This window comes from Dipodomys spectabilis, unplaced genomic scaffold, assembly GCF_019054845.1.
Source record: "Dipodomys spectabilis isolate Male_0828 unplaced genomic scaffold, ASM1905484v1 ptg000373l, whole genome shotgun sequence".
In the NCBI taxonomy this organism is placed as follows: Eukaryota; Metazoa; Chordata; class Mammalia; order Rodentia; family Heteromyidae; genus Dipodomys; species Dipodomys spectabilis.
In genome coordinates this window covers 105,182-129,919 of record NW_024871050.1, presented here as the reverse complement: position 1 = coordinate 129,919, position 24,738 = coordinate 105,182, and the positions used below count along the sequence as shown (strand labels likewise).

Sequence of the window (24,738 nt, the reverse complement as noted above, 5' to 3'; positions counted from 1 at the left end):
AAGTACAATGATGATGATGTGAGAAGCATCATGAACCTGATTTTTTTTAACACTCATTATGTTACTTATTTTTATGCCACATTAGGCTAGAAACCAAATGTCCACATAAATGTTAATTTCCTCAAGTCTGTGTTCAAAAATTATAATTAGAAAATTTAAAAAATAGATTTAGAAATTAATTTATCCCGTCAAAGTAGTTATTTAGTGATCATTTCCCTTCAAGAAGAGAAACTGCATCAGAATGGTGACATTTAATCCTTAAAAAAAAAATAAAGCCAACAACAACCAAAGCCAAATCCTGAATTTTCTTTTTTTCCTCTTTGAAAGAGAAATGCCTTGTCCGGATTGACTGGCCTGGGAGGGAGGCCGGGGGTGGGGGGGGGGGGGGGGGATTGGTAAACATTGATCCTACTGGTTTAGGGTGTGGGTGCGCAAGTGATGCTCCGGTCCGGGAATCGATTTAGCCTGGGCTGGGCGTTCAGGACGGTATTTCTCCGGAGAGAAGGAAGGTGGTGTGTGCCTGTGTGTCTCTGTGTGTCTGTGTGTGGAAGCGGAGAGGAGCCCCCTGCTGGTGCAGGACCCCTGGGTGAAGCCCTCATCCTCACGTGCCAATGCTTGCTTTAAAAAGCACGCAGATTACATGCAGAATTCCGCGACAGAGCGCTAGGATGCTCCGATGCTCCGGGGGACGCAAGGGTCTTGGACGGCGGGGTGGAGGGAGGGGAATGGGGGCGGGGGGGGGGGGGCGCGGGCGGCGCGCCGAGCTCGGTAGGTAGGGCAGGGCGGAGCTCGGCAGGTGAGGCGGGGAGGAGGCTTGACAAGTGGGGTGGGCGGGGCGCTGCGGGCGGGGCGGGGCCTGGCAGGCGGGGCGGGGCACGTCAGGTGGACTGGGCGGGGCGTGCCCTGCCTTGGGCGCAAGGGAGGCGGAGCCGCCGCCGCAGGGCGTCGTGGGGGGGGGCGGGGGGGGGGGGGCGGGGGGGGGGCGGGGGGGGGGGAGGAAATCGGCGCACGGGGCACGCGCGGTGAGGCCCGCTGGGCGGCCAGGTCCCCGCGGGTCCTGGGCGCTCAGGTCGGTGGTGCCGGGAACGCGGGGCAGGGGAAGCCGGGCGGTGTCCGCTGGGGGCGCGGGGTCACCGGGGTGGGTGACCCTTCTGTCCAGGTGGCTTGTCGTCCGGCAGGTGGGAGAGCGCGTGGGCCTCCGGGCTCCGGTCCTGGGTGTGCGGGGTGCTTCTCGGGAGCGGCGACGCGGAGCGGGGCGGGGAGGGGCGCCCCTTGGCCCTTGACCTGTTGATCTGCCCCGCCCCCCCCAAGGCACTGGAGGGTGGCTGAAAGGCCGAGTTCCGCCGGGCCTCCCGGTCCCAAACCAAGAGTGGTGGTGCGCTTGCGCTGGGTCACTTTGGGGGGGGAAGCGAGCCGTCTCTGGGTCAGCTTTCGCTGGGAAGGTAGATTGTTGCTAGCACCATCTTTGTGTGATTTAGCTGTCCACAGGGAATCAAATGTGGAATGAGAGGAGGAAACTAATCCTTTCTTTTGCACTGTTAGGGGTTGCCATAAACACCATTTGTTAAAAAGCATAATTATGTTGGGAAAGTGCCTGATGAGACAATTAAGCGACATAAACACACTGCAAACAAATGAAAACCAGAAGACGCCCACACCCCTTGTGTAGAGTGATTTTTCCTTGTTTACATAGAAAAGAGAGAGGTCTGGGCTGCTTTATTACGACCACGTTAGTAATGTCCAGAAAAACCTAATGACCACATTTTCTTTTAGGGGTTTTCAATGATGAGATGAGGGCCATGTTAGAAAATCCTGCATAGAAAACGCTGATAGTTCTATCAGCGAAGCTTTGAACAGAAGGGATGGATTTATTTGTCCAGAGCATCATGATTTGCACCAAAGCCAATTTAGCTTCAATTTTTAAGTTTGTCTCACAGTTGGAGTCCAGTTCACTACAGTATCCTCCATATGGAAAACGTTTCCAGACAGAGATGAACCTTATCAAATGTTCATTGAATGAATGAATTTATGAAGCTACTTTCATTTTTGGTTATGATATTCCAGAGGCTAACATTATGGCTTCCTGGTTTTGAGAAGTAGAATGTCTGTATGTTTTAATTCCTTTGGATAATAATGACATTTGATGTATAGAAAGATGGGTTGACAAATGTCATTCTACAAAATAAAAGGCAACTTCCAAAACTTGTGGAGTTAATTCATTTTAGATAAAACAATCACATTTTTGGCCTTATTGAATAACATCTAGAAAAATATGTGTCGTCTTTCAGTTCAGGGCATAGTCCTGTGAAGTGATTTAAAACTGATTCAGAAACTTTGGAGATCAAAAGTAGAAGGTGGAGCTCTGTCGAACAAATTTAGTTATCATTTAAAAAGATCCAGCAGGCTTTATTGTATAGTGCCAGGCACTATGTGCCTGGGCAGCCTGTTACCGTGTCTCCCTCCCTCCCTCCCTTCCTTCCTTCCTTCCTTCCTTCCTTCCTTCCTTCGTTTTGTTTTTTTTTTTTTTTTTTTTTGGTCGGTCGTGAAGCTTGAACTCTTTGGCTTGGGTGCTGTCCCTCAGCTCTTCAGCTAAAGGCTAGGGCGCTACCACTTGAGCTACAGCGCCACTTCCGGTTTTCTGGTGGTTCATTGGAGATAAGAGTTGCACAGACTTTTGTGCCTGGGCTGGCTTTGAACCATGATCCTCAGATCTCAGCCTCCCAAGTAGCTAGGATTACAGGTATGGGCCACCAGTGTCCAGTCCTTCCTTCCTTTTTTTTTTTTTCCTTTTTCTTTCCTTTGTTTCATTTTTCATTCTTTTCTTTTTTCTCTCCTTCCTTCCTTTCTATTTTTGTTTCTACAAGAATAATTTGAATAATTTTCTTTTTGGTTGGTTGTAGGGTTTGAACTCTGGGCCTGGGAGCTGTCTCTCAGCTCTTCAGCTCAAGGCTAGCGCTCTACCACTTGAGCCACAGCCCCACTTCCAATTTTCTGAGTGATTTATTGGAGATAAGAGTCTCATGCATGGACTTTTCCTGCCCAGGCTGGCTTAGAACCATGATCCTCAGATCTCAGCCTCCTGAGTAGTAGGATTACAGGCGTGAGCCACTGGTGCCCGGCATCTACAAGAATACTTTTTTAAAAATAAAAATCAGCATTTCAAATAGTCTGTCTCATTTTTCTTCCAGACTTTCCCCAAGAAATCTAACAAAAGGACTATGCATATTTTTTACACAGTACAGACCTGGAAAAACAGATATTTAACGAAGAACATGCTTAAGTGGAATAACATATTTAATGGTGTAATTCACATACATGACAGTGCATGTTGAATAACTTGCAAGGTGTTTTGTAGGGTTGTTCCTGTGTTCATGTGTCCAAATGTACATTACCACTTTTCCATGCTAATCTATTTGAGTCATTCTTGAGGATGATTTCAATAAACATTCTCTAGGAACAAAATAGTAAAGTAGTCACATTGGGTCCAGAAATTTTGGATTTTTGTGGGTTAATGAATGTGACCATAGCAATAAAATACAGAGAATGAAAGAATCATTTTTCTTGTATTCTAGAAAAACCATGTCTTCCTCCAGACTGGGGCTCCGTTTGGCTGGCTGCTTACTAAATGTTTCCGAAGGCAGAAGAAAACACATTGTTGAGAACATAGCAAAAGCGGCTCTTCTTGACAAAAATGGTAGTAACAACAGACAATGCAGTGTTGTGATGAGACAGTAATTTTTGCACTCTCTGCATGCTATGTATAGAATGCTTCCCCCTAGATTACCTTGAGCTGTTTCCTCTGCAGAGACTGACAAAAAGATGCTGTGATGGATCACTTCTTCAGATGTTCACATGTGCTCTATGCAAGGGCCTACATTGGCTCAGCAGAGCAGTTCTTCACATTTGCCCGTGAGTCTCTGAGATGTGGACTGTTCAGACTATTGGCAGGCTCCTTGAATAGACATATTTACATAAAAGTTTAATGTTTTCTTTTGTGGGCCATTTATTCAACCGTTAATAGAATAAAATAATAGTGAAATATGCTTTTAATTCAGCAGATTAAATGAAAAATAAACTTGCCAAATACCAATCACTTTTATTTTAAAATACTCCTGCCAGCTATTATGACAGTAGTATTACTTCTACTCCGTGTTTCTCTGTATAAAGATGGCCAGGTAAATTGTATTCAAGTGCTGTACGTAAGCACTCAGCAATTCAATGACAGAGGCTGGAACTCAAGCCTCCTTCCTACCTTGGCAAATATTAGGGAGAGAAGCTATTCCACTCTTACATCCTTCAAAAAACATTACTTTGTTTAGGTACCATTTGTTTTTACTTAAACACACATGCATACGCATGGAAGCACACACAGTATTTGCAGTCTTGAAATTGTTTACATAGAAATGATTTCCTATTGAGTCAATAGCTTTTTGACAACAGGTGAGCATTAGGATTACAACCTTAAAGTGTTTGGGATGGTACATTTTTACTTCTGATTGCTCTTAGTATGAGATAGAGGGAAGGGAGAAAGGAGGGAGAGAAAAAGGGAGGGGGGAGAGAGAGTGAGAGAGAGAGAGAGAGAACGTGCTTGCACTGGTTTTGGAACTTGACCTCTGTTCTTGGGCTCGAGCACTAGCTCAAGGCTAGTGCTCTACCACTTAAGCCATAGCTCCACTTCTGGCTTTTTGCTACTTAATTGGAGAAAAGGGTCTCACAGACTTTCTTGCCTAGACTGGCTTGGAACTGTGACCCTCAGATTGCAGCCTCTGGAGCAGGTAGAATTACAGGCATGAGCCACTGGCACCTTCATTTCATCTCTAACTAGGAACATATTTATGTTAGTGTCCTTGTAACTTTGAAGAGCTGAAGATTCTTGGTAATTGCTGAGTAAAAAAAACAAACCTTTGGTGTCAGTGTACAGCACTCCCCCCCCCCCCTAGTTTGGGCTTCTCATTGTCAATAACAGTTCATCCAGTGGGATTTGGTTACCTATGTCTGCGGTTGAGTCAATGTGCAGACACGTGTGGAAGGCACACACTGATGGACACTGGGTTAAACTCACAGGTTTTTTATCAGCTTATTAGCAGCCACTCAAATGGCATTATAGCTATTATACTCCATTACAAATTCCAAACAATTTACTTCCACAGAGATTCATCCTGACAGCTCCTCCCGCCAACCCTCATTTTATTTTTCTATATGCATGCTTAAGAAATTGCAGTAGAGAGTGTTTCATTCAATTGAATCATATGAAACTGAGAGAAAAAGCTTTTCAGCTTCAGATTTAAAAGACAAAAAACAAATCACATCTTTTTCTTGCAGGAGATAGAGTACATTGAAAAACTAGATAAAATAGGCTTTCTGTTCTTGTTTTTGCTTTATCTTCTCTAGTTTTAAAAATTCTGGGAAGGATTTCATTTGTTAAGAAAGTGAACCTATTACTTTGCAAATAATTGAAAGGCATTAATTAATTTTTTTGTGCCACTTGCAGAGCTTGAACTCAGGGCCTACGTGCTATCCCTGAGCTTTTCTTGCTCAAGGCTAGTGCCCTACCACCTGAGCCACAGCTCTAATTCTGGCTTTTTGGTGGTTAATTGAGATAAGAGTCTCATGGACTTACCTTCCTGGCTTTGAATCTCAATCTTCAGATCTCAGCCTCAAGAGTAGCTAGGATTCATTATAGGCATAAGCCACCAGGTCTCAGCAAAGGCATTTATTTCATTTTATTTTATATTTTTGTACCACTCCTGGGCTTGAACTCAGGCCCTGGGCACTGTCCTGTCTTCTTTTTCTCAAGGCTAGCATGCTACCACTTGAACTACAGCACCACTTCCAGCTTTTTCTCTTTATGTGGTACTGAGGAATCAAACCCAGGGCTTCATGAATGATAGGCAAGCACTCTACCACTAAGCCACTTTCCCAGCCCTAGGCATTTATTTTTAAGTGAGTAGAATATAAACTTAATTTTTTTTCCTAATTAAGCAATGTAAGCATATGGTAAAGAACTTCAGTAACAGAACCTGAGTTATAAATTTGAGACCTACATGAGGTCAGGGCTTTATGGATGTTCACTTGACTATGAGTGAGTGACATGTTTGTCTTTCATGTTATTAAAATTAATAGTGTAGGACCACCATAAGGTCTGTAGTTCCTAAATGTACCTTCTTTTTTCCTTTTCCTCTGAAAAGAGTAGTTGTTAAGCTGCCAGGGGACAAGGCAGTCAGTAAGATATAATAGCTTAGTTAAAGGTTTAATTATTGCCTGAAAACATTTGTCTTTCACTCTGAATTTGCTTTGTAGGCTTGAAGGGGGCTGTTGAGGTAGGACTAGACTTGTAAACTTCAAAAATAACTTTGGGTTTATATATGCCTGCCATAACAAGGAAGGCGGCATTCTCTTCCTGGTTACAAATTCAAGTGAGTCATAAGCCACCAAAGCTGGAAGTTGTTAAGATCAGAAGGCTGTTCGTGGTCTCCAAAAGGGAGATGTGGAGTCTAACATTTCTAATGCACAGGTGCAAGCATCAGAAACCTCTGCTATGCAGAGTTCAGATCTTGACCCAGGCAATTTGATTTCTGGTTTTCTGTAAGGAAATATTAATAAGGCTCTTTTTATTAGTTGATTGATAGGAGATGAGATTGATAAGGCTATAAAATTTGGAGTGACACTTTTTCTATTCTTATGTGATTGTTCTGTGTTTAATTAGAGCATACTAATTATGCAAAAGAGTAGTTTTTGCTATCACTTTTCATAGTAGGTATAATGTACTTTGAATTTTTCCCACCCCTTCCCACTCCCTACTTGTAATTGTCCCACTTCCTTCCTGCTGACCTTTTTCCTGTTACCATTTTCCTACATTTGGTAGAGAGGAGAGAGGTTGGTTTGTTTTGTTTAAATATGATACTTGTCTTTCTTATTCTGGTTTATTTTTTGTTTCAAAATCAAATTATTGAATAGCTTTTTATTAGTTAGATATTTGAGATTTTTAAGCCTCTGTCAGATGTGTAAATTACAAATATTGTCCTCCATTCTGTAAGTTTTCCCTCTGTTGATAGCTTTCTCTACTTAGCAGAAGCTTTTTGGTTTGATAGAATCCCACTTGCCTATTTTTACCTTTATACCTTATGATTTAGGGATCTTATCCAAAATAACATTTGCCCATACTAATTTTTCTGATGTGAAATTTCCTATTTTTTAAGTAGGAACAACTCTTTGACCCATTTTTGTATGTGGTAAGTTACAGTGGTTCACTTGCTACGTAATGGTACCTATTTCTTCAGCATCATTTCGTGAAGACATCAAACTTCTTCTAGGACATGTTTTTAATGCTTTTGTGAAAGAGTGTATAGACTTATTCTGGGCTCCTTATTCTGTTCAAAAGTTGCTAGGTCTTGTTTTTATGTGAGTACTATGATGCTTTGTTTATTGTAGTTTTGAAGAATGTTTTGAAGTCAGGTATTCACTAGCTTTGTGCTTTAGATTCAGGATTGTTTTGGTTATTTGGAATCTTTTGGGATGCCAAAGTTTTGAATTGCCTTATTTACTTCTCTGAAGAATATCTTTGGTATTTTATAGGAATCGTACTGAATCTGAGGGTTACTTTATGGAGTATGGACATCTTAACAATATTAATACTTTGAATCCATGAACATTAGTAGTTATATTTGTGTACTCATCAATTTCTTTCATTTTTTTCATTGTGGAGATCATTTATCTGGCTTTGACTAATACAAGATGATCATTGAAATATGGGCTACTATCTTAGACTGAATTAAGAGAACTGTGTCAAATTCAGCAAGTCCACGAGAAGGTCTCAGATTCCAAACTCTTGTGTTTGAACTGAGCCATCTGGTTATATAATAAGATTCTCTAGGAATTACTACTTATGAATTTCAGACTTAGAGACAGTGTCATTTGCAAAATTCACACTCTGGAATTTCTTATATTGAATTAAATTTTATACCAGAAGAAATTAAGCATTAAAATTCCACTACAGAAAAATATTCTTGCCTTTCTGTGATTTTTCTTTACAGGGTTGAACCATCCTGAAGTATCGGTGCTCAATATATTTTCTGATCAAGACTACAACAGATCAGTTATTACAATAGTGGCTTCTGTTGAGAAGCTGGGTAAGAGTTAAGTTTGTCTTTGCAATTACATAAATTTATGTGATTTATTACACTCTATCTGAACCCTACCCTTCTTTGGTAAATAATAGGTTTTAGATAAAGTGCAATGCTCTTTAACTATTGATATTTTATAAGTGTGAGTACTCCCCTTCACTCAGTAGTCTACTCCCAAATTGCATTTCATTTTTTTTTCTGAAGGCATACACATCTTAAACATTACCAATTTCCCACTTATTGTCATTAAACTTTGGGGTCTAAGATACACTAACATTCTTTTGCCCAAAATGATTACCTGTCCTTCATCGTCAGGAAAAACATGTTCAGAATTTAACTTGTGAAGTCCACCTTGACTTTTGTCATTAAATTGGCATGAATTTGAACATGTAAAAGCAGTTGTGATTTGTGTTGGTTGCCTGAAATCTCAGTTGGAACATAGATTGAAATGAAATGGGCTCCATGCCTCACAGAGATGTCAGGTTTCAAATCAAAAGACTCAAATTTGAAGAATAAGCAGAATTTTATAAACCAAAATTATATAAGGATCCAAAATATTTTTAAATAAACTTGTTTTTGAATTTGAAGATTGACTTCTTATTCAGAAAAAAGCTTTGTTTTGAGATGGAAGCATTGAGTTTTAATTCCTCTCAAGCATAGGACAACCATCTTGAGTGCTAATCATAACATGAAATATAGACCCTACCTTTATTCAGTTGTGGAAATGGTTGTTCTAAACTGCTAATGGAAACTGAGTAATAACACAAAACTCTAGGTGTTTATAAAATTTATTTCTACAGAGTAGTTCAATGAAAAATGTTGATCGGCCACCAGATAAAAGCCAAACAAAAAAATAGTGTTCATGTATTTTAACATTATTATTCATAAGCTATTTTGGTAGTGAGGAATTATATCAGATTAATTGGAGAAAATTGACAAAATTAAAAATAAACAATTGTTAAGGAACAAAGTAGTTTAAGGCCAATAAACATTGCATAATTCTCCCCACTTAGGGGAGAAAAAAGTTGGAAGAAATGTAAAATTTTATGACTGTTGGGAGGTGGGGTAAGGAGAAATGTTGACTCTTGTTTCTCATTATTTTGGATGAGAAAACAATCTTTTATACAGATGGCAAAAGAAAAGAAACTCGTGGGACAACAAAACCATAACTTCTTTAGATATGATTGCAATTTAATGGTTGTTTTTCACAATTTTAGGCAGCTCCGTTCTGGCTGCTTGCTTGGAAGCCTTCCAAGCTATAGATATGGAGGCTCAACAAGGGATCCACCCATGCCTGGGTGCAGTCGACCTCATCCCCATCTACCCTCTCACCGGTGTCCGGATAGAAGAGTGTGGAGCACTGGCCAGAAGTAAGCGAGAGTTTAAGGTTGTTATTTCTTATTGGAAACTTGTTTTTACCAGCCCAAACAGCCTGTGACCATCTACTCCCTCCTCAGCTTTCTGGGAAAGGTTGATCTTGAGGAATTGTATCATACATAGTAAGTGTGTGTAGTTTGCAATGGCACTTTGTGCCTTTGTGACACATCTATTCACTTGCCACACCATGGCACTATAGTTAACTAAATGTTTTGGGGTGTGAAAAAGATCGTTAATAATTTTGTCCTTTAAAAATTCAAATAGATCCTGAGGAAACAACAGTGATTTCTAATGAGTTCCTTGGACTCTTTTGGGCAGAATGATGGCATGTTTTGCCATCTGTGTTCTATTTTCTTGAGCAGGGGTAATGATGAGGTTGAGAAACCACTTAAATGTTAACTCCATCCCCTTTCTCCTCTGCCTTTTTTCTCCCCCACCCCCACCCCTCTATGCACAAATCAAAGATTTTCTTTAGAGCTGATCTGTCACATGTATGGTTTCAACCCCAAGGGTATGTTTAATTTGGAAAACTTGAACCACGTCACTTGAGGTGTTTTTGAATTAGGCAAATTGGGAGAAAAGAAAGACCTTTTGCCTGGACCATCTAGCTGTACCATGGCTAATTATAAGATGGAGAGGCTCATAACCTTTGGGGAAAAGCTTGCCTAAGTGTAATTACATTCCTCTCCATATGACCTCAAAAATCCCTCTATGATGTTGCCTCATTTTTCTTTAATAGTGCATTATCCAACATTTGGGATATAGATTTGGGCTTTAGCTCAGCTCCAACCAAGCAGCAGAAATAGGAAATCAGCCTTGTTTCCAAAGGAGTAACCTTCCTGGTTGTGCTGCCTTTTAATGTGACCTGACAGCTGTAGGTTATTTGACCAAGGACATTTTGGCCCAAAATTTGCTTTACTTTTGATTCAAGCAAGAGTTAAAATTCAGCACAGAGGAAAATACATTACACACACACACACACACACACACACACACACCACACAAAATTCAGCACAGAGGAAAATACATTTCTCACACACACACACAAAATTCAGCACAGAGGAAAATACATTTCACACACACACACACACACACACACACACACACACACACACACACACACACAAAGGGTTTAGAACTATGCAGACCAGAATAATGATTTTAATTGTCCTCAAAACAATTATGGACAATTACATTAACTCTCAAATTAGCTAGTACATGAAGTTCTTTACATCCAGGACTAGTCCACTCCAGATGTTCCTTCTGTGCAGGAGACGGCTGAGAACCGGAGGGCCAACACACAGCATTTCTCCCTTCCTGTGCCCTTTTGCTTCATTGGCAGCTACTGTACCTCATGATTTAAACATGGACATTTCTAATTAAATGAGAGCTCAGCTGCATTCTTGAGCTAATTTATAACATTTGATTTGAAATGTAATAGCTTCAATCTTCATCTGATTAAAAACAGCCATATACTGTACACGGTTACTATTTTGATGCTTCAACATGCAGTTTTTATTTTTACATTCCCTTTCCTACACAGCTGTTCATCTAATATCATCCAAATTTTTTAAAGATTTTTTTTTTGGTAACAGCATGCTCAGGCATTCTTATGAGGCAGAAGTATTCACATCCTAAGATACCACTGTTTTCAGAACAGTAAAGAGATGTTTTTCACCAGAGTAACTCATTTCCAGGGAATACGACTTTCAAACAATTTAGTTAACTTTTTTGGGGACAAAAGGCAATGTAGGACATGCTGGTAACATAAAAACATAATTAAAGCCAGGTGCTGGTGGCTTACACCTGTAATCCTAGCTCCTCAAGAGGTTAAGATCTGAATGTCCCAGTTTGAAGCCAGCCTGGGCAGAAAAGTCCCTGTGAGATTCTTATCTCCAGTTAACCACTCAAAAACAGAGAAAGTGGAGCTGTGGCTGAAAGTGATAGGGCACTAGCCTTAAGCAAAAAGAGCTCAGGAACGGTGCCTCAGCACTGAGTTCAAGCCCCATAACAAACCAAAAAATAGTTAATATTGACATATGTAATTCATATATGCTTTTCATGCAAAAATTCTACCACTTTTTGGTTCAACTGTAGTCTTACATCTTAAGGGATGCATTTTGTTGTTGTTATCTGTTCTGGTACTGGGGTTCAAACTCATGGTCTGGGTGCTTGTTCTTTGACTTTTTCACTTAAGGCTACCACTCTACCACTTGAGTCACATCTCCACTTCTGGCTTTTGGGGGCTTAATTGGAGATGAAACTCACAGACTTTCCTGCCCAGGCTGCCACTGACCCATGATTCTCAAACCTCAGCCTCTGAGTAGCTAGGACTTACAGGTTTGAGCCGGCCGTGCCTAGTTTAAGACATTGTTAAAGTAGTTCCCATATTGGTGTTGTGGGGATTTATAGACACTGTCAACATCATGTGTATGCTTCTGCACGTGTTCTTTCATAGGTACATAATAGAAATACACACCTAATTTTGCATATAATTTTAATGGAGACATTTTAGAATAGAGGAGATCACAGGACAGATGTCAGAGATGAAGTACATAGGACTTCAGTATGGCCTGCTGAAATTTAGAGATAGGGTAGGATGGGACAACTTTCCTGGAAATTTTAAGAGCCCAAGGGGATGTCAAGGGCTAGGTTATGAAGCTTTAGATGGCTCAAGAGTTCAAACCTTATCCAAAGGCAGTAGAAACCACTTCAATATTTTAAGCAAAAAAGTGGTACAATTGCCTTTGAATTCAGAAATGTCTTCTTGCCTGCGTAATAGGGAATGAGAGGTGGACACGTTTGGGAAGATGATGGTGGCCTATATAAATAGATGCTGTAGGATGCTGCAAGGAAAGGGAACAAAGCCTGGTATAATATTGTCATCACTCAGAAATGATTTGAGAATGAGAAATTGAGGAGAAAAAGCATGAATACATTTTCTACATGCTATCGTTTAGTGGTTGCATTTGTCGTTTGAGCCCTGGAAATAGATAACTTGTCTATGTTTCTTTAAAGATTGTAGATATTTTTCACTACTGTAGACTTTTTTGCTTTCATTTTCTACAGAAATCCCAAGTTTGATCTAGTAGGCTATGCCTTAATACCTCTATCATGTCTCTGAAAGTTTTCTTTTTCCTCCCTCTCTCTTTATTCTTCCTCCTCTTTCTTTCTTTTATTTTAATTAAAATGATATATGTGGATATGTTACATATTCTATAGAATTTATTCCAAAAACTCTTACGCACCTTTCTAACCCTTACCTCTCTCATACACATACGTCACTCTTTCAGAACAAACTACTTTCAACTCTTTATCTTGTTACTTAAGATTTGATTCCATGTATGTAAATATTGTACTTCTATTGATTATTTTTAGTTGTTCAGTGTTAGACACTTTTTGTTTACTTCTCACTGGGGAAGATAAGAATTTGGCTTCCTTATCCCGTTCCCTACTTCCTCATACTCCCTTCTTTCTTTGTGCCAGTACTGGAACTTCAACTTGGCTTGGGCACTGTCCCTTTGCTTTTTTTTTTTCTCGGTGCTGGTGTTCTACTACTTGAGTCACACCTTTACTTTTGTCTTTTTGGTGGTTAATTGGTGATAACCACCACACAGGCTGGCTTCAAATCGTGATCCTTGTATCTCGGCTCCCTGAATAACTAAGATTACAGTCCTGAGCCACCAGCACCTGGCTCTCCTTCCTTTTAATATTAAAATTTGTACTAACATTTAATGGTTATATGATAGCTATGCAAACATTCCCAATGAATTGTTTTTCTTTCTTATTTTACATTAGTTTACATTTTTATAATACTTTATATTTTATTTTATAACACTTCCTTAATGTATTTCCTCTATACCATATCCTTATTAACTCTCTGGGTGTTCCTTATATTTATTTTTTACCACAATATCCTGGCCATACCTAACAAATGCATTATCAAAGACTAATTCTGGCATTTTCTTCTCTCCGCATAGTTGTTTGCTGTATCCTTCTTTTTCCCATCCCTACAATATAGTTGCTTTTTTTTTTTTTTGCTTGCTTTTCTTAGATATTTTTTGATCCCTGGCTAGCTGTTTGCTCCGAGAGGACACTAAAAGGCTCAGTAGAAATTCTTGAGTGTGCTTACCAGATGTAATTTGAGCTAGCCAACTTGTCTCTTTTTGAGAATCTCTTTCAGTCTTTATTCTGGGCAAAATCTTCAACCAGAAGTTTAAATGCAAAGTCTAGTGTTGAGGAACAGGGCTAAAAAGACTCCGCACTTTGTAATATTTTCATAATTCCCCTCTTTCTCTTTAGCTGGGCCCAGTATTCCCCAGCCAGATGACTTACTCCCTATTTTGACTTTCACTTTACCTTTCCCTCCCTCTGTGATGCTGCTAGTTCTCACCATTTTCAAGTATCCGTGGTACAAATGAGGTTACTTATCTACTGTCCCTTTTGCCAGCAAGGATTTGGTAAATTACCACCTGGGTATCTCTTCTATAACTTTTAATGTTGTTTGCTCTTCTGTATCTGTCTGAGTGGAGTTAATCCTCTAAACATAATCTCTTTATCATATTTTTCTTGATATTTTTGGTAGAAGTGGAAGTATGCATATGGATCCACAGTGTCATCTTTACCTGAAGTCTTCTCTAATTCTTAGGGATTTTGAATTACCTTGGATCCTTCAATAAGTTTACCTAATTTGGAATCTCTGGTAAATTTACAAGAACACTTGGATAAACCTACTTCTACCTCAATACTGAGCACAGTTAATCTGCATGTTGGGACTCCTGTAAACTTGATATACTTTATCTACATGATTTTTGTGGACCATCATGCTTTCTTGGTATTTTCTACCTCTCCTTTTCTATTTTCCCATACAAGAGCCAGTAACCCTGTCCTATGATCCTGTTGTCTGCCCTCACCCTCCAAATCCCCACAAACTTTCCTAAGGATTTGAGTGGAACTAAGGGCAGAGGGCCCTTCAGGCAAAGTTGCCTAATGATTTGTCTATAAAAAAGTATCTACCTACCTTGTAGGATCAAAATATTAAACTTCAAACACGTATAGGACTATGGACATGGCTCAAGTGGTAGAGGACTTCCTTATCCCAGCATGAGGCCCCGAATTACAAAAGGAGAAAAATAGTGTTGAACATAGTTATGGACTTTGTAAAGTGATATAGAGAGGGTTTTTTTTTTGTTTTATATTTGATCAAGTAAAGTAACATTGAATGACATGCTATATAAATCAAGGCAATTATTTACGAGGCAGGAAAGATAAGTTAAGTAAAATGTATAAATGAAAAAAATAGCTCTTGTATGGTTTATACATATATATGTATATATATATATATATATAAAATGTTAATGAACTTGGTTTGAATTACTAGCCTCAGAAGTATTCTTGAAGGATTCTTATGACTTGTAGGACTTGTGCCAGTAAAGATTCAGAGGACAGCAACAATGAGCATTTTGAGACCCTCTGATGACCTCATTGCACACTGTGAAAACATGGGCTGATCTGGAAAATCAGGAGCAACCTTTCACATCAAGGCTTTTCTACTGTGATTCTTGGGTTACTATGGAGATGGTCTTACAAAGCAGCATTGGATTTGGTTGAGATGAGGCTACTTAAGCCCTGGATTCTAACCTAGTTCTTACCACCATCAGCACCACTTTTCATTGCCATTCTGTAAAATTCAGTCGATCTTACAGATATGTAAACATACATGATATATATAGCATTTGAGAATCACAGGATACTGCCACCGTATAAAAAGCCAGAAAACAAGGTAAGATTGTGCATTGGAAAAGTAATTAAAACTATGAAGGTTGATGTCCTGTGATTTCAGTACATTTTAACTATGAAGGAAAGTTACCTGGTTATTCACAAATGTTTATCACTACAGGCTTAATAAATGCAGGAGAGTTATAAGAACTACAGCAAAACAGAGGTACTAGAGAGGAAGAAAAATGACAAATGGGAGACTTGGTATCAACTAACAATAATCACCAATCAAAAATTATGGATCTGCCCAATTATACTTGAAATAGCTATACTCTCTTCTCTTACCTGGGTTCTTACTAGCAATTTAACACCCCATTGGGCAACCCTGGGCTAGTGGAAGGGCCAGAGTTATTAGATAAATGCTGTCCTCTTCTGAGTCCCATCTCAGCAGGATTAAATCCTTAGTTGATCACAGCTGTCACCAGCATTGGCCTTTTCTCATTTCCTGTCTCATTCTTTAGTTATATTGAATGAGATTTATTAAAATATGAACAAGAATAAATGTCCTATATGGATATTCTAATTAGGATGAATAGGGAGAGTGTATGTACACTTTTTCTAATTATTTACCTAGTCTAGAGAACACAAACATGTCACTTCATCTTGGAATACTCAGAATGAAGACAACAGGTCACTGTAGCAAACATTAAACATTCATCCCTTAGTAAAAGCAGCTCTGGGGGACCTTATAGTTCAGGGGCTTTACATTTTTGATTTTTGGTAGATATTGATTGATACATTATTCAGTTGATGATGCTTCAGCGAATGTGGACTGAATAGGGGGTTTCTAACAGGTAACTGAATATCATGCTGTTTTTAAAGCCAAGGTTACAATATCTTAGTGATCTCTTTCTGAATTCCTTGATCTTTGTGACTTTTCCTTCCTAGCATTTACAGTGACTTCCAATGTCAAGGTTAGTAGAATTAGAAAGTTCAAAAGCACTGGCATAATATTGTTAGTAGCTATATGGGCCAGTAAGATTAACTGCATAAACCCAAGACTCTGCATACTCTCGTGTACATACCAATACATTTACCTGGTCTCTCTCAGTGGAGGAAGGTATATTTCTCAAGATGATCATAATGACAACATGGAAGTAGCAGTATGTGTACATGTTTGAATTTCTGACAGATAAAAGTAAAGGTGTTGGCAAAAACAAAAGCAATGAAAACAAACAAAAACAAAGAACAGAAAAGTTACCTAGTAAGTTGGTCTGTTTACTTCACTCCCAGTCCCTAATCTAATACCATACTATCCAATATGGTGGTTACTAGTGCAAATCCTAGGCCTTAAGTGCATGAAGCAAACACCGACACAAAGCTTGTGTGGGAAAAAAAGAATGTAAAAGATCTCACTGATATTTGGAAAAGGATTTGATAGTCTTTGGGGATATGCTGGATTAAATTTTTAAAAATTGTTAAAATAAATAAAAGGCTGTGGGAAGAAAGAGAATAAGGTTTATACCATGATAATAGAATTAGAAAGCAGAGGAAAGAGGCTTCCCATTCCCTGTCCCCAGGGAGATAAGAAGTCTAAGGCCGGGATCAAGTAGAAGGCACAAGTAGTCCATTCTTCCCCAAATTTTGAACCAGTCCCATAGAAGAGAAAGGCAGATGAGAGATGGAAATACTACCTCTATTACTATTAAGACTAACATTGGTGTCTGGGCTTACTCAGCTGGAGAACTAGACAGACTTATCCAGCCAGGCTCAGATAGCAGTAGACAGATAGCACAGACCAACTGCTGGACGGCTTTAGGGCCAGGAAGAAGGTAGAAGTTGAAGCAAGTCTATATATAGCCAGCTTCTCTCTCAAATACCCTACTAGAAAATAAAAGTTGGGAAGGAGCAAAGCTAATATATTGTTAGGGCAGTTGTGACAAAAATGCCACTGATTAGGTGATTTAAATAACAATAATTTATTGTCTTATAATGCTGGAGCTAGAAGTCTGAGATCAGGGTGTTAGAAGGGTTGGTTCCTGAGGAGAGCTATGCAGAAGGACCTGTTCTGTCTTGCCTCAAGCATGATCCACCTCATGTTCACGTGACATTCTTCCTGTTTACTGTGTGTGTCCAAATTTCCCATTTTTATGAGGACACTGATCATATAGGATTAGGGGTTCAACTTACTCCAGCATGACCTCATCTTAACCAGATATATTTGCAGTGGTTCTTTTTCCAAATAAGGTCATGTTCTGGGAGTAGGGGGTTCAACATGTGCCTTTTTGCAGGTGGGGCAGGGAGAGACAATTCAACCTATAATAGACAGCAAGACTAGAACTGTCTCAATGAGGAAGGAAACATCAGCCATGGGCAAGAAGCATTTTTCTCCCAGAGGTGATTGAAAGAAGGAGAAGTATGATTCATGTAAATGGACATTGCTGAGAATTGGTGAAGAAAGGAGGGACTTTGGGAAAAGAAGATGGCGGGACTTGACTTTGGAGTGGGGATTTGAGACCAGCGAGATTGCTGAGTACTGTTGATGGCCAGTAGCCAGGAAGAGGGTTAAAAGCTGCACACACACACAAGAAAACTAACTCCTGCAAACCACTTGTTTGCCATTTTGAGGAGCACCATTTGTTCATAGCCGTTGGTTGCTGTGGGGAGTGGGCTTTATGTTGACACAGAATGTTGTTCTATAACTTGATCCTACATGCAGCCTGGAAACTGGCCACAAGGTGCTGTGAGACACAAGAAAGTGACGTGGATAGAGTTAGCATGGCACAGATGGAAATTTATTGGGGAGGCTTACCAATAGAAGTGTGGTCCTGAGTGGCAGCTAGACCAAATGGATCATTTTGGTTTATCTTAAGCTAAGATCAGTAAATCTGCCACATTCCTCACCACTAGGATTTCATTGTTAAGTTCCACATATCACTGTGTCAGTTTTGCCTATTTATAGTTTTCTGGGAAATTATGCAGGAAAAAATGGACTCAGGCTCCTTTGAAGCAAATGTAATGGTCACCATTCAAGTTGACTGTAGTCCTGGTAAGCTGAATCCACGCACAGGATCGGCAGCAGGATTCCTGACCACTCCCATGGTTTTGCCAAGTCCAACCTGAATGACCGTTTGGGGCATTCAGCTATTCTCTGAAAGAGTATAAGATTGTCAGTGGCCTGAGCAGTATTTGGAAATGACAGGCTCAACACCAATCTCATCCATATATTACATATTAATGTATATCTGCCTTTACATTTCTGATCAACCTGAACTAACTGCTGATATCATATGGAACAGTGGAGAAGAAACAAAAGAGGAAAAGGGGAAAATAAGAATTTGGGGGTGAACATGAGCACAGATTCCCTGTCAGTTGACTTCAGGAAATGTTTTGAATCAATTTTTTAGTCTAGGATTTGCCTCTATAATATGGGACATAGTATCCTATGAGACTAGAACTTTGCCTCCTACGGACCATCATCACTGTTAGTCATTCTTTATGGTCTGTGGTAGTCATTCTAAAGGTCTATGGATGGAGTTCTGAGCCATTAGGACCCAAGATAGTTTCTTCCATTATAAAGACATGGATCCCTTTCCCCTATTGTATGTATCAAGATTCCAAATAAGGTTTGAGAAAAGATGTGTACTAGAATTCTAAGTTTGGAACTGACAGGCCCAACACTTTCAAGGAAGACGCAAATGGCTTTTCCATTATCATTTATTTGCAAAATTATATATAGTACCTATTTTAGAGAAATAGGATGAAGAAAATGGAAGAAGTCTGAATATTTTTGGAGTATTTTTGTTTGTATTCCCTATGCCATATTTTTCCTTACCTTTTTCACTCAAGTTATGGTCCTCTACCACTTGAGCTGTACTTCCACTTCCAGCCTTTTGCTGATTAATTGGAGATAAGAGTCTCAGATTTGTCTTTTGGAGATGACTTTGAGCCATATCTTCAGATCTCAGCATCCTGAGTAGCTAGAATTACAGATGTGGGCCACTAGGACCCAGCCCATTTCTGATATTTTGTCTATTAAATTATAATAGAGTATATTTTCCCAAGAAAACTAGAGCCATGAAATTTGTCTATGAAACAATTAGAACATAGTTCTAATTGGCAAGTTAAAATAAGTGTCATTAAGTCAGCAAAGTGTCATTCTTCAAGTGAACAACTTTTTAAAAAATTGTATAGAAACATGAAAGAGAACACTCATATTTGTCCATCAGGACAGCAGAAGTACAAAGGATTCTTACAACCATCTATTTCTTAGGCCTTGCCCCAATTTTTTTCTTAATTCTTTTTTAAATATAAAACTTTACACACTGTAGATAAAACTAAAGTGACCTCTGATAAGCACTTTGATTTTTTATTTCCTGCCAGGTTATGATATATCCCAATCCAGAAATTCTCCATGATTTTATTTATATATCTATGTACAATTGTCTCTCAGTGTCCATTAGAGGTTGGTTCTAGGATCCTTCACATATAACAAAGTCTATGGATGTTCATTTCCTTTACATAACATCTTACAATATAGCACCCAATTTAGGCATATTGTCCTGTATACTTTAAACCATACATAGACTATATACAATATTTAATAAAATAAATAATGTTGCATGGTATTGTTTATGGAATAATGACAAAAAAGTAATTTGTACATGGTCAGTACAAATGTAATTATTTTTGTTTTCTAGTTGATTGGATCTGTGGGTGTAGAGCCTATGAATATGGAGGGTATAGCATGTGCCCCTAAATCTATATTGTATTGGTTGTATGTGTTTGTATTAAAAGCATTATCTTACTATAGCTTATTCATCCAGTATGGAGCTCTAACTATGGAATTACATAGACACCTAGCTCAAACCTTTTAAGTAGTTACCACAGTGCCTCATTTTATTTATTCCTCTATTTGTGAATATTCAGATTATTACCCCTTTTCCCATATTACAAATAATGTGCAACGAAGTTTTTGAATTGTCTCATATACAAAATCAGGGACTTCCCTAAAGAAAATACAAAGGAATAAAATTGTTAGGTTCAAACATTTTAATATCATGAATAATTTTTTACATGAGAACCAATTGAGTACTGATCCGATTTTCTTTCTTGGATACATTCTTGTTTGCATTTTATTATTTTTTTTTTACTACCATGCAAATTGTAGACAATTCAGAGATGCAAGTGAAATTCCATTGTGTTCATTTTGAAGTATTGTTTCTATCTTCCTATCATGATCTGTACATCTATTTGCTCTGTTGGAATAAAACCTGAGAGATCATACAGTAGCATCTAGTGATATGCAATAGAATTTCCTTTCATCTCAAATTATTTTTCTGTTACCTCAAGAAAGAACAAGCAATGGAATGTGTCAGTCAAAATGCAATTTAGGAATTGTTCTTGATCTCATTTTTCAACCTAATGTTCCTGTTCTTTCATCAGGAAGATCAGCTGCCTTTTATTTTTTCCAGTCCCTTAGAATAACATCCCGTTCTAGTCAGCATGTTTAATGTACTTCTCAATGATGTTCTAGCACAATAAATTTTGTATCTCGTGCATATGTACATATGGTAGAAATTTCTTCAAGTCCTAGCCATGTGGGGGAGAAATATTGCGGTTGCTTTGTTAATGCAGTGTTTGTGTTGGAGTGGGTAAGGCCCGATGCTTTAACTCTCAGCGCTGGGCGTAATGAGATGGCTTTGATGGTGGTGTAAGACTCTAGTGGGATGGTCACAGCTTCACACTTCAAAGCTGAGCATATGGGGTGAATCCTGGTTAGCTTTGTACTCTTTTGGGGATGGTTGGGAGACAATTCTTAACAGCTCTGTTTAATGAAGACATTGAAAAGAAATGTTCTATCTTTAAAATAATTTTGAATTGCAAAAGAGAAATTTCCACCACCCCCTTTCATAGACTAAGCTAAGAATAATTTTTCCTAGTCTGTACTTAATTAGAGGTAGTGCAACATCCCTGCTATCCAATATTTCCAAGAGCCACTCTTTTAAAATGTACTGTGTGGCAAGATTTATCGGCCAGTTTTATTTTAGGTATGTGCATGGATTTAGACAAAACTTTTGGGGCTATCTGTTTTGCCATCTGAGAGATTTTTTTGTCACTTCTGGTAGGGAATTTTCCCCCCTTCTCATTAAAAAAATACATAAATAAAAAATCAACGAAACAAAAAACTTGGCTATATTAAGAGAGCTATACTAAAACTAGAGGATGCTTATGAGATTTCAAGTCTAGCACCCAGTTTAATTTTTAGATTTTTGTGCTTTTATCCCCCCTCTACTTGATTTGTGTCTGAGGTGCTAGGAGTTGGAAAAAATACTTTTTTTTGATTGGTATGTGCTTATGAAAAGATTTGATACTTTTTTGAGCATTACTAGAGTTTTGGTTTAAGAATGATAATGACAAACCACACATTCATGGGGAGAGGGGTAGCAGCAGAAAGAGAATTTATTCCTAGAGGAAGAGAGTGATAGACTTGAGGGATTTTTTTTCTAAGTTGTGCATTTTTGGCTGCTATCAAAAATGTAACAAAACTAAGCTTATGAGTTATGTTTCTTGAGCTGCTGAAATACAATTCGGTGAAATTTCAACTCCACTTATATTAGAAGTCCTAAATGGATTCTAAAACAAAGAGAAGTAGAAGGAAATGAGAGAGGAGGGGTCTGGGTTGGGAGGGATAGAGGAGGAGGATGAAAGTGCGAGGTCAATTAAGATGCATTGTACTTATAAACTGATTTGTTGAATGGTTACTCTTTTGTGCAACTAATTAAAAAAGGAAAGTTTAAATAAATTAATAGCACTACAGGCGCAAGGCATGTGTTAATGTAAGGCAGACAAGTACATCTAATTAAATAGGTTATGAAATACCGTATTTGCAGACTCTTTTTACTATTGTATATTCTCTAAAGTCCTATATTTCAGCCAAAATAGTGGCTAATTTAGACATAATAGAGGCATTTATGTTAAGAACACAAAGCTTAAAGTTCTTGTTGCAGCTGGGCACTGGTGGTTCACACCTGTAATCCCAGCTACTCAGGAGGCTGAGATCTGAGGATCACGCTTCAAAGCCAGCCTGGGCAGGAAAGTCTGAGAGTCTTATTGCCAATAAACCACTCAGAAAACTGGAAGTGGCACCGTGGCTCAAGTGGAGCTCAGGGACAGCACCCAGGCCCAGAGTTTAAGCCCCATGACCAACCCCCCCCCCCCAAAAAAAAAGTTCTTGTTGCACCAAGAAACTCCTCATTGCATTGATTCTTTTTTTTTCCAAAGAGAAACAGTAAGTCAGGCCCAGAAACACAAAGTGTTCATGTTTCCCTTATATATGGAAGCTAGATTTAGCTTATAAACTTATAAGTAAATACATTTGGGTGATATGCAAAGGTATACAAATGTAGTCACTAACTCATTATCTTGCCCATGTAATTGTAACCCCTCTGTACAATATTTTCACAATAAAAAAAGATTATACACATTCCCTGGCCTTAATAAATAAGTGTAACTGTGAAAAAAAAAAACAAATGTAGTGACTGAAATATAACAGATTCAGGGGAGAGTGCAAATAGTGTAATCTTTAGAAAGGCAAAGTCAACGTTCAATAAAACAAACACCAGGAAAGATGGGGTGGAGTTAAGGGGCAAGAGGTAAGCAAATGAAGAGGAGAAAAGGAGGAGAATACAGTCAAGAATTCAATGTCTAACTTACAAAATTAAGAAGAGTGAGGGAAGGGATGGATGAGAATGTGGAAAGGGGTGACATTGATCAAATGCATTCTATTCATAAACTGCTTTGTTAAATGGAAACTTCTCTCTACAACTACTTAAACATAATAAAAATTAAAAATAGAAAAAGAGTAATATAACTAAATACAGAGCTGTCTCAAGCTAAGGTAAAAGTGTACAACATACATGCGTTAAAATTGCTAGAAATCATTTTAATCAATAAAGGTTTAATATATGTGTATAGATACACTAACTATATATCTATATTTAAAATATGTAATATGTAGAACTATATATGTCATAGATATATCCCATATATCTATATGATATACCATATATGTCTACATATACACATACATATACATACATGAGACAAACTCATTTACTATCTCCCCAAGAACATATGGCTTTACTTTTGCAGATGGGAACTGTTTCAAGGACAGTATATCAAATGTGAACACATGGTAGAAAATTGTTCCCATAGCCTCCCACTGGGGATACAATGTATTCTTGAACCCAGTTCTCATTTTGTTCAATGTGATCCTTGCTCTCATTTGCAAGTTGGCAGTGAACACTGATATGCAAGGTTTGCAAAGTGCTTAGGAGTCAAAGTCACTCTACTCAACAATCCTTCGGTGAAAAACTGTAAGACATTACTCTCAGGGCCTTGGTGAACTAAAAGGGGAAGCAAAAGCCCATCATCCACTGTCCAATACAAGTAGATTAGATTTGATGGTGTCAATAAAAACAAATGAAAGCTCTAAAATAGCACATGAGCACAAGAGTGGAAAAATGAATGCCAGTAGAAGGAGAGCACAAATGTTAAGTGGGAATTAAGATCAGTTCAGGAGCCCTTGTTTCTTGAGACTCTCTGAGACTGTGTGGAGTCAGAACTTAGAAACCTTTGACTCTACTGCAAAGTAGAACAGACAGCTGAGACAATTATAGTTAGCAATGACTTTTCAGCAATTATGCACAAAACTGTTGCTTTAAGTAATGATGCCAGGCATCTGAAGATTGCTGAGATATAAGTTTGAGTTTGAAGTGTTCCCTCTTCCTTCTCTTCCTTCTCTTCTTCCTGTTCCTCCTCCCTTTCTCCTCCTCCTCCTCCTCCTCCTCCTTCTTTGCCTTCTCTTTGTTCTGGTATTGGAGCTTGAACTCGGGGCCTCACAATCCCACGTTAGCTTTTTTTTGCTCAAGGCTGGAGTTCTACCCACAGCAACACATCAGAGCTCACCATGGACCAAAAAATCTAAAAACCTGAGCCAAAATAAATCTTTCCTCTTTTTAAATTGTTTCTTGCATGTATTTGTCACAACAATGAGAAGTTAACTGGCACATAGGCTTCCCATGTGATACTAATCTAGGACTACTCCCCGCTCTCCCTCCCCCCGGCCCTGCTTGTCCTACTTCATTTTTTTTTTGCTCTTCCATTCACTTGTTGCAGATACTGGCTCAGTTGTCCTATAGAACATTCACTTTCTAGATCTGTCTTCTTCCTTTTGATCTTTTTAACCGTACCCATTCCTCAAGTTTCCTTGAAATGATTTATCTTTAGAGACTAAATTGGTCACATCTGATGGAAAGAATTTTCCAAATGTCTGCTGTGTGTTTTAGAACACGTCACCTCAGGAGAGGTGATATATACATTAATTGCCTTTGCCATTATACAATTCCAGATTGGCTTAATTTTTTTTTCTGTGTCAAGAAGTCAACCTAGGGCTTCATGCATGCTAGGCAAGCACCCTACAAATTGACCTATACTCCCAGCCCATTTAAAAATGACC

General features: G+C 38.8%; 1 protein-coding gene across 3 annotated transcripts in view; it reads left to right on the top strand.

Annotated features, from left to right (window-relative positions):
- Nucleotides 1-1,015: 1,015 nt before the first annotated feature.
- Ftcdnl1 (formiminotransferase cyclodeaminase N-terminal like) overlaps nt 1,016-24,738 on the top strand; it is a 39,845-nt gene continuing 16,122 nt past the window's right edge. For 2 of the 3 annotated variants that reach the window (XM_042667007.1, XM_042667005.1), the window contains exons 1-4: nt 1,016-1,069; nt 3,573-3,694; nt 8,034-8,129; nt 9,341-9,493. In XM_042667007.1, coding sequence (XP_042522941.1) covers nt 3,580-3,694; nt 8,034-8,129; nt 9,341-9,493 — 364 coding nt within the window. In that variant the 5' untranslated portion in view covers nt 1,016-1,069; nt 3,573-3,579. Of the gene's footprint in view, nt 1,070-1,101; nt 1,179-3,572; nt 3,695-8,033; nt 8,130-9,340; nt 9,494-24,738 lie in introns of those variants that run through there. The other variant, XM_042667006.1, reaches the window with a different exon arrangement.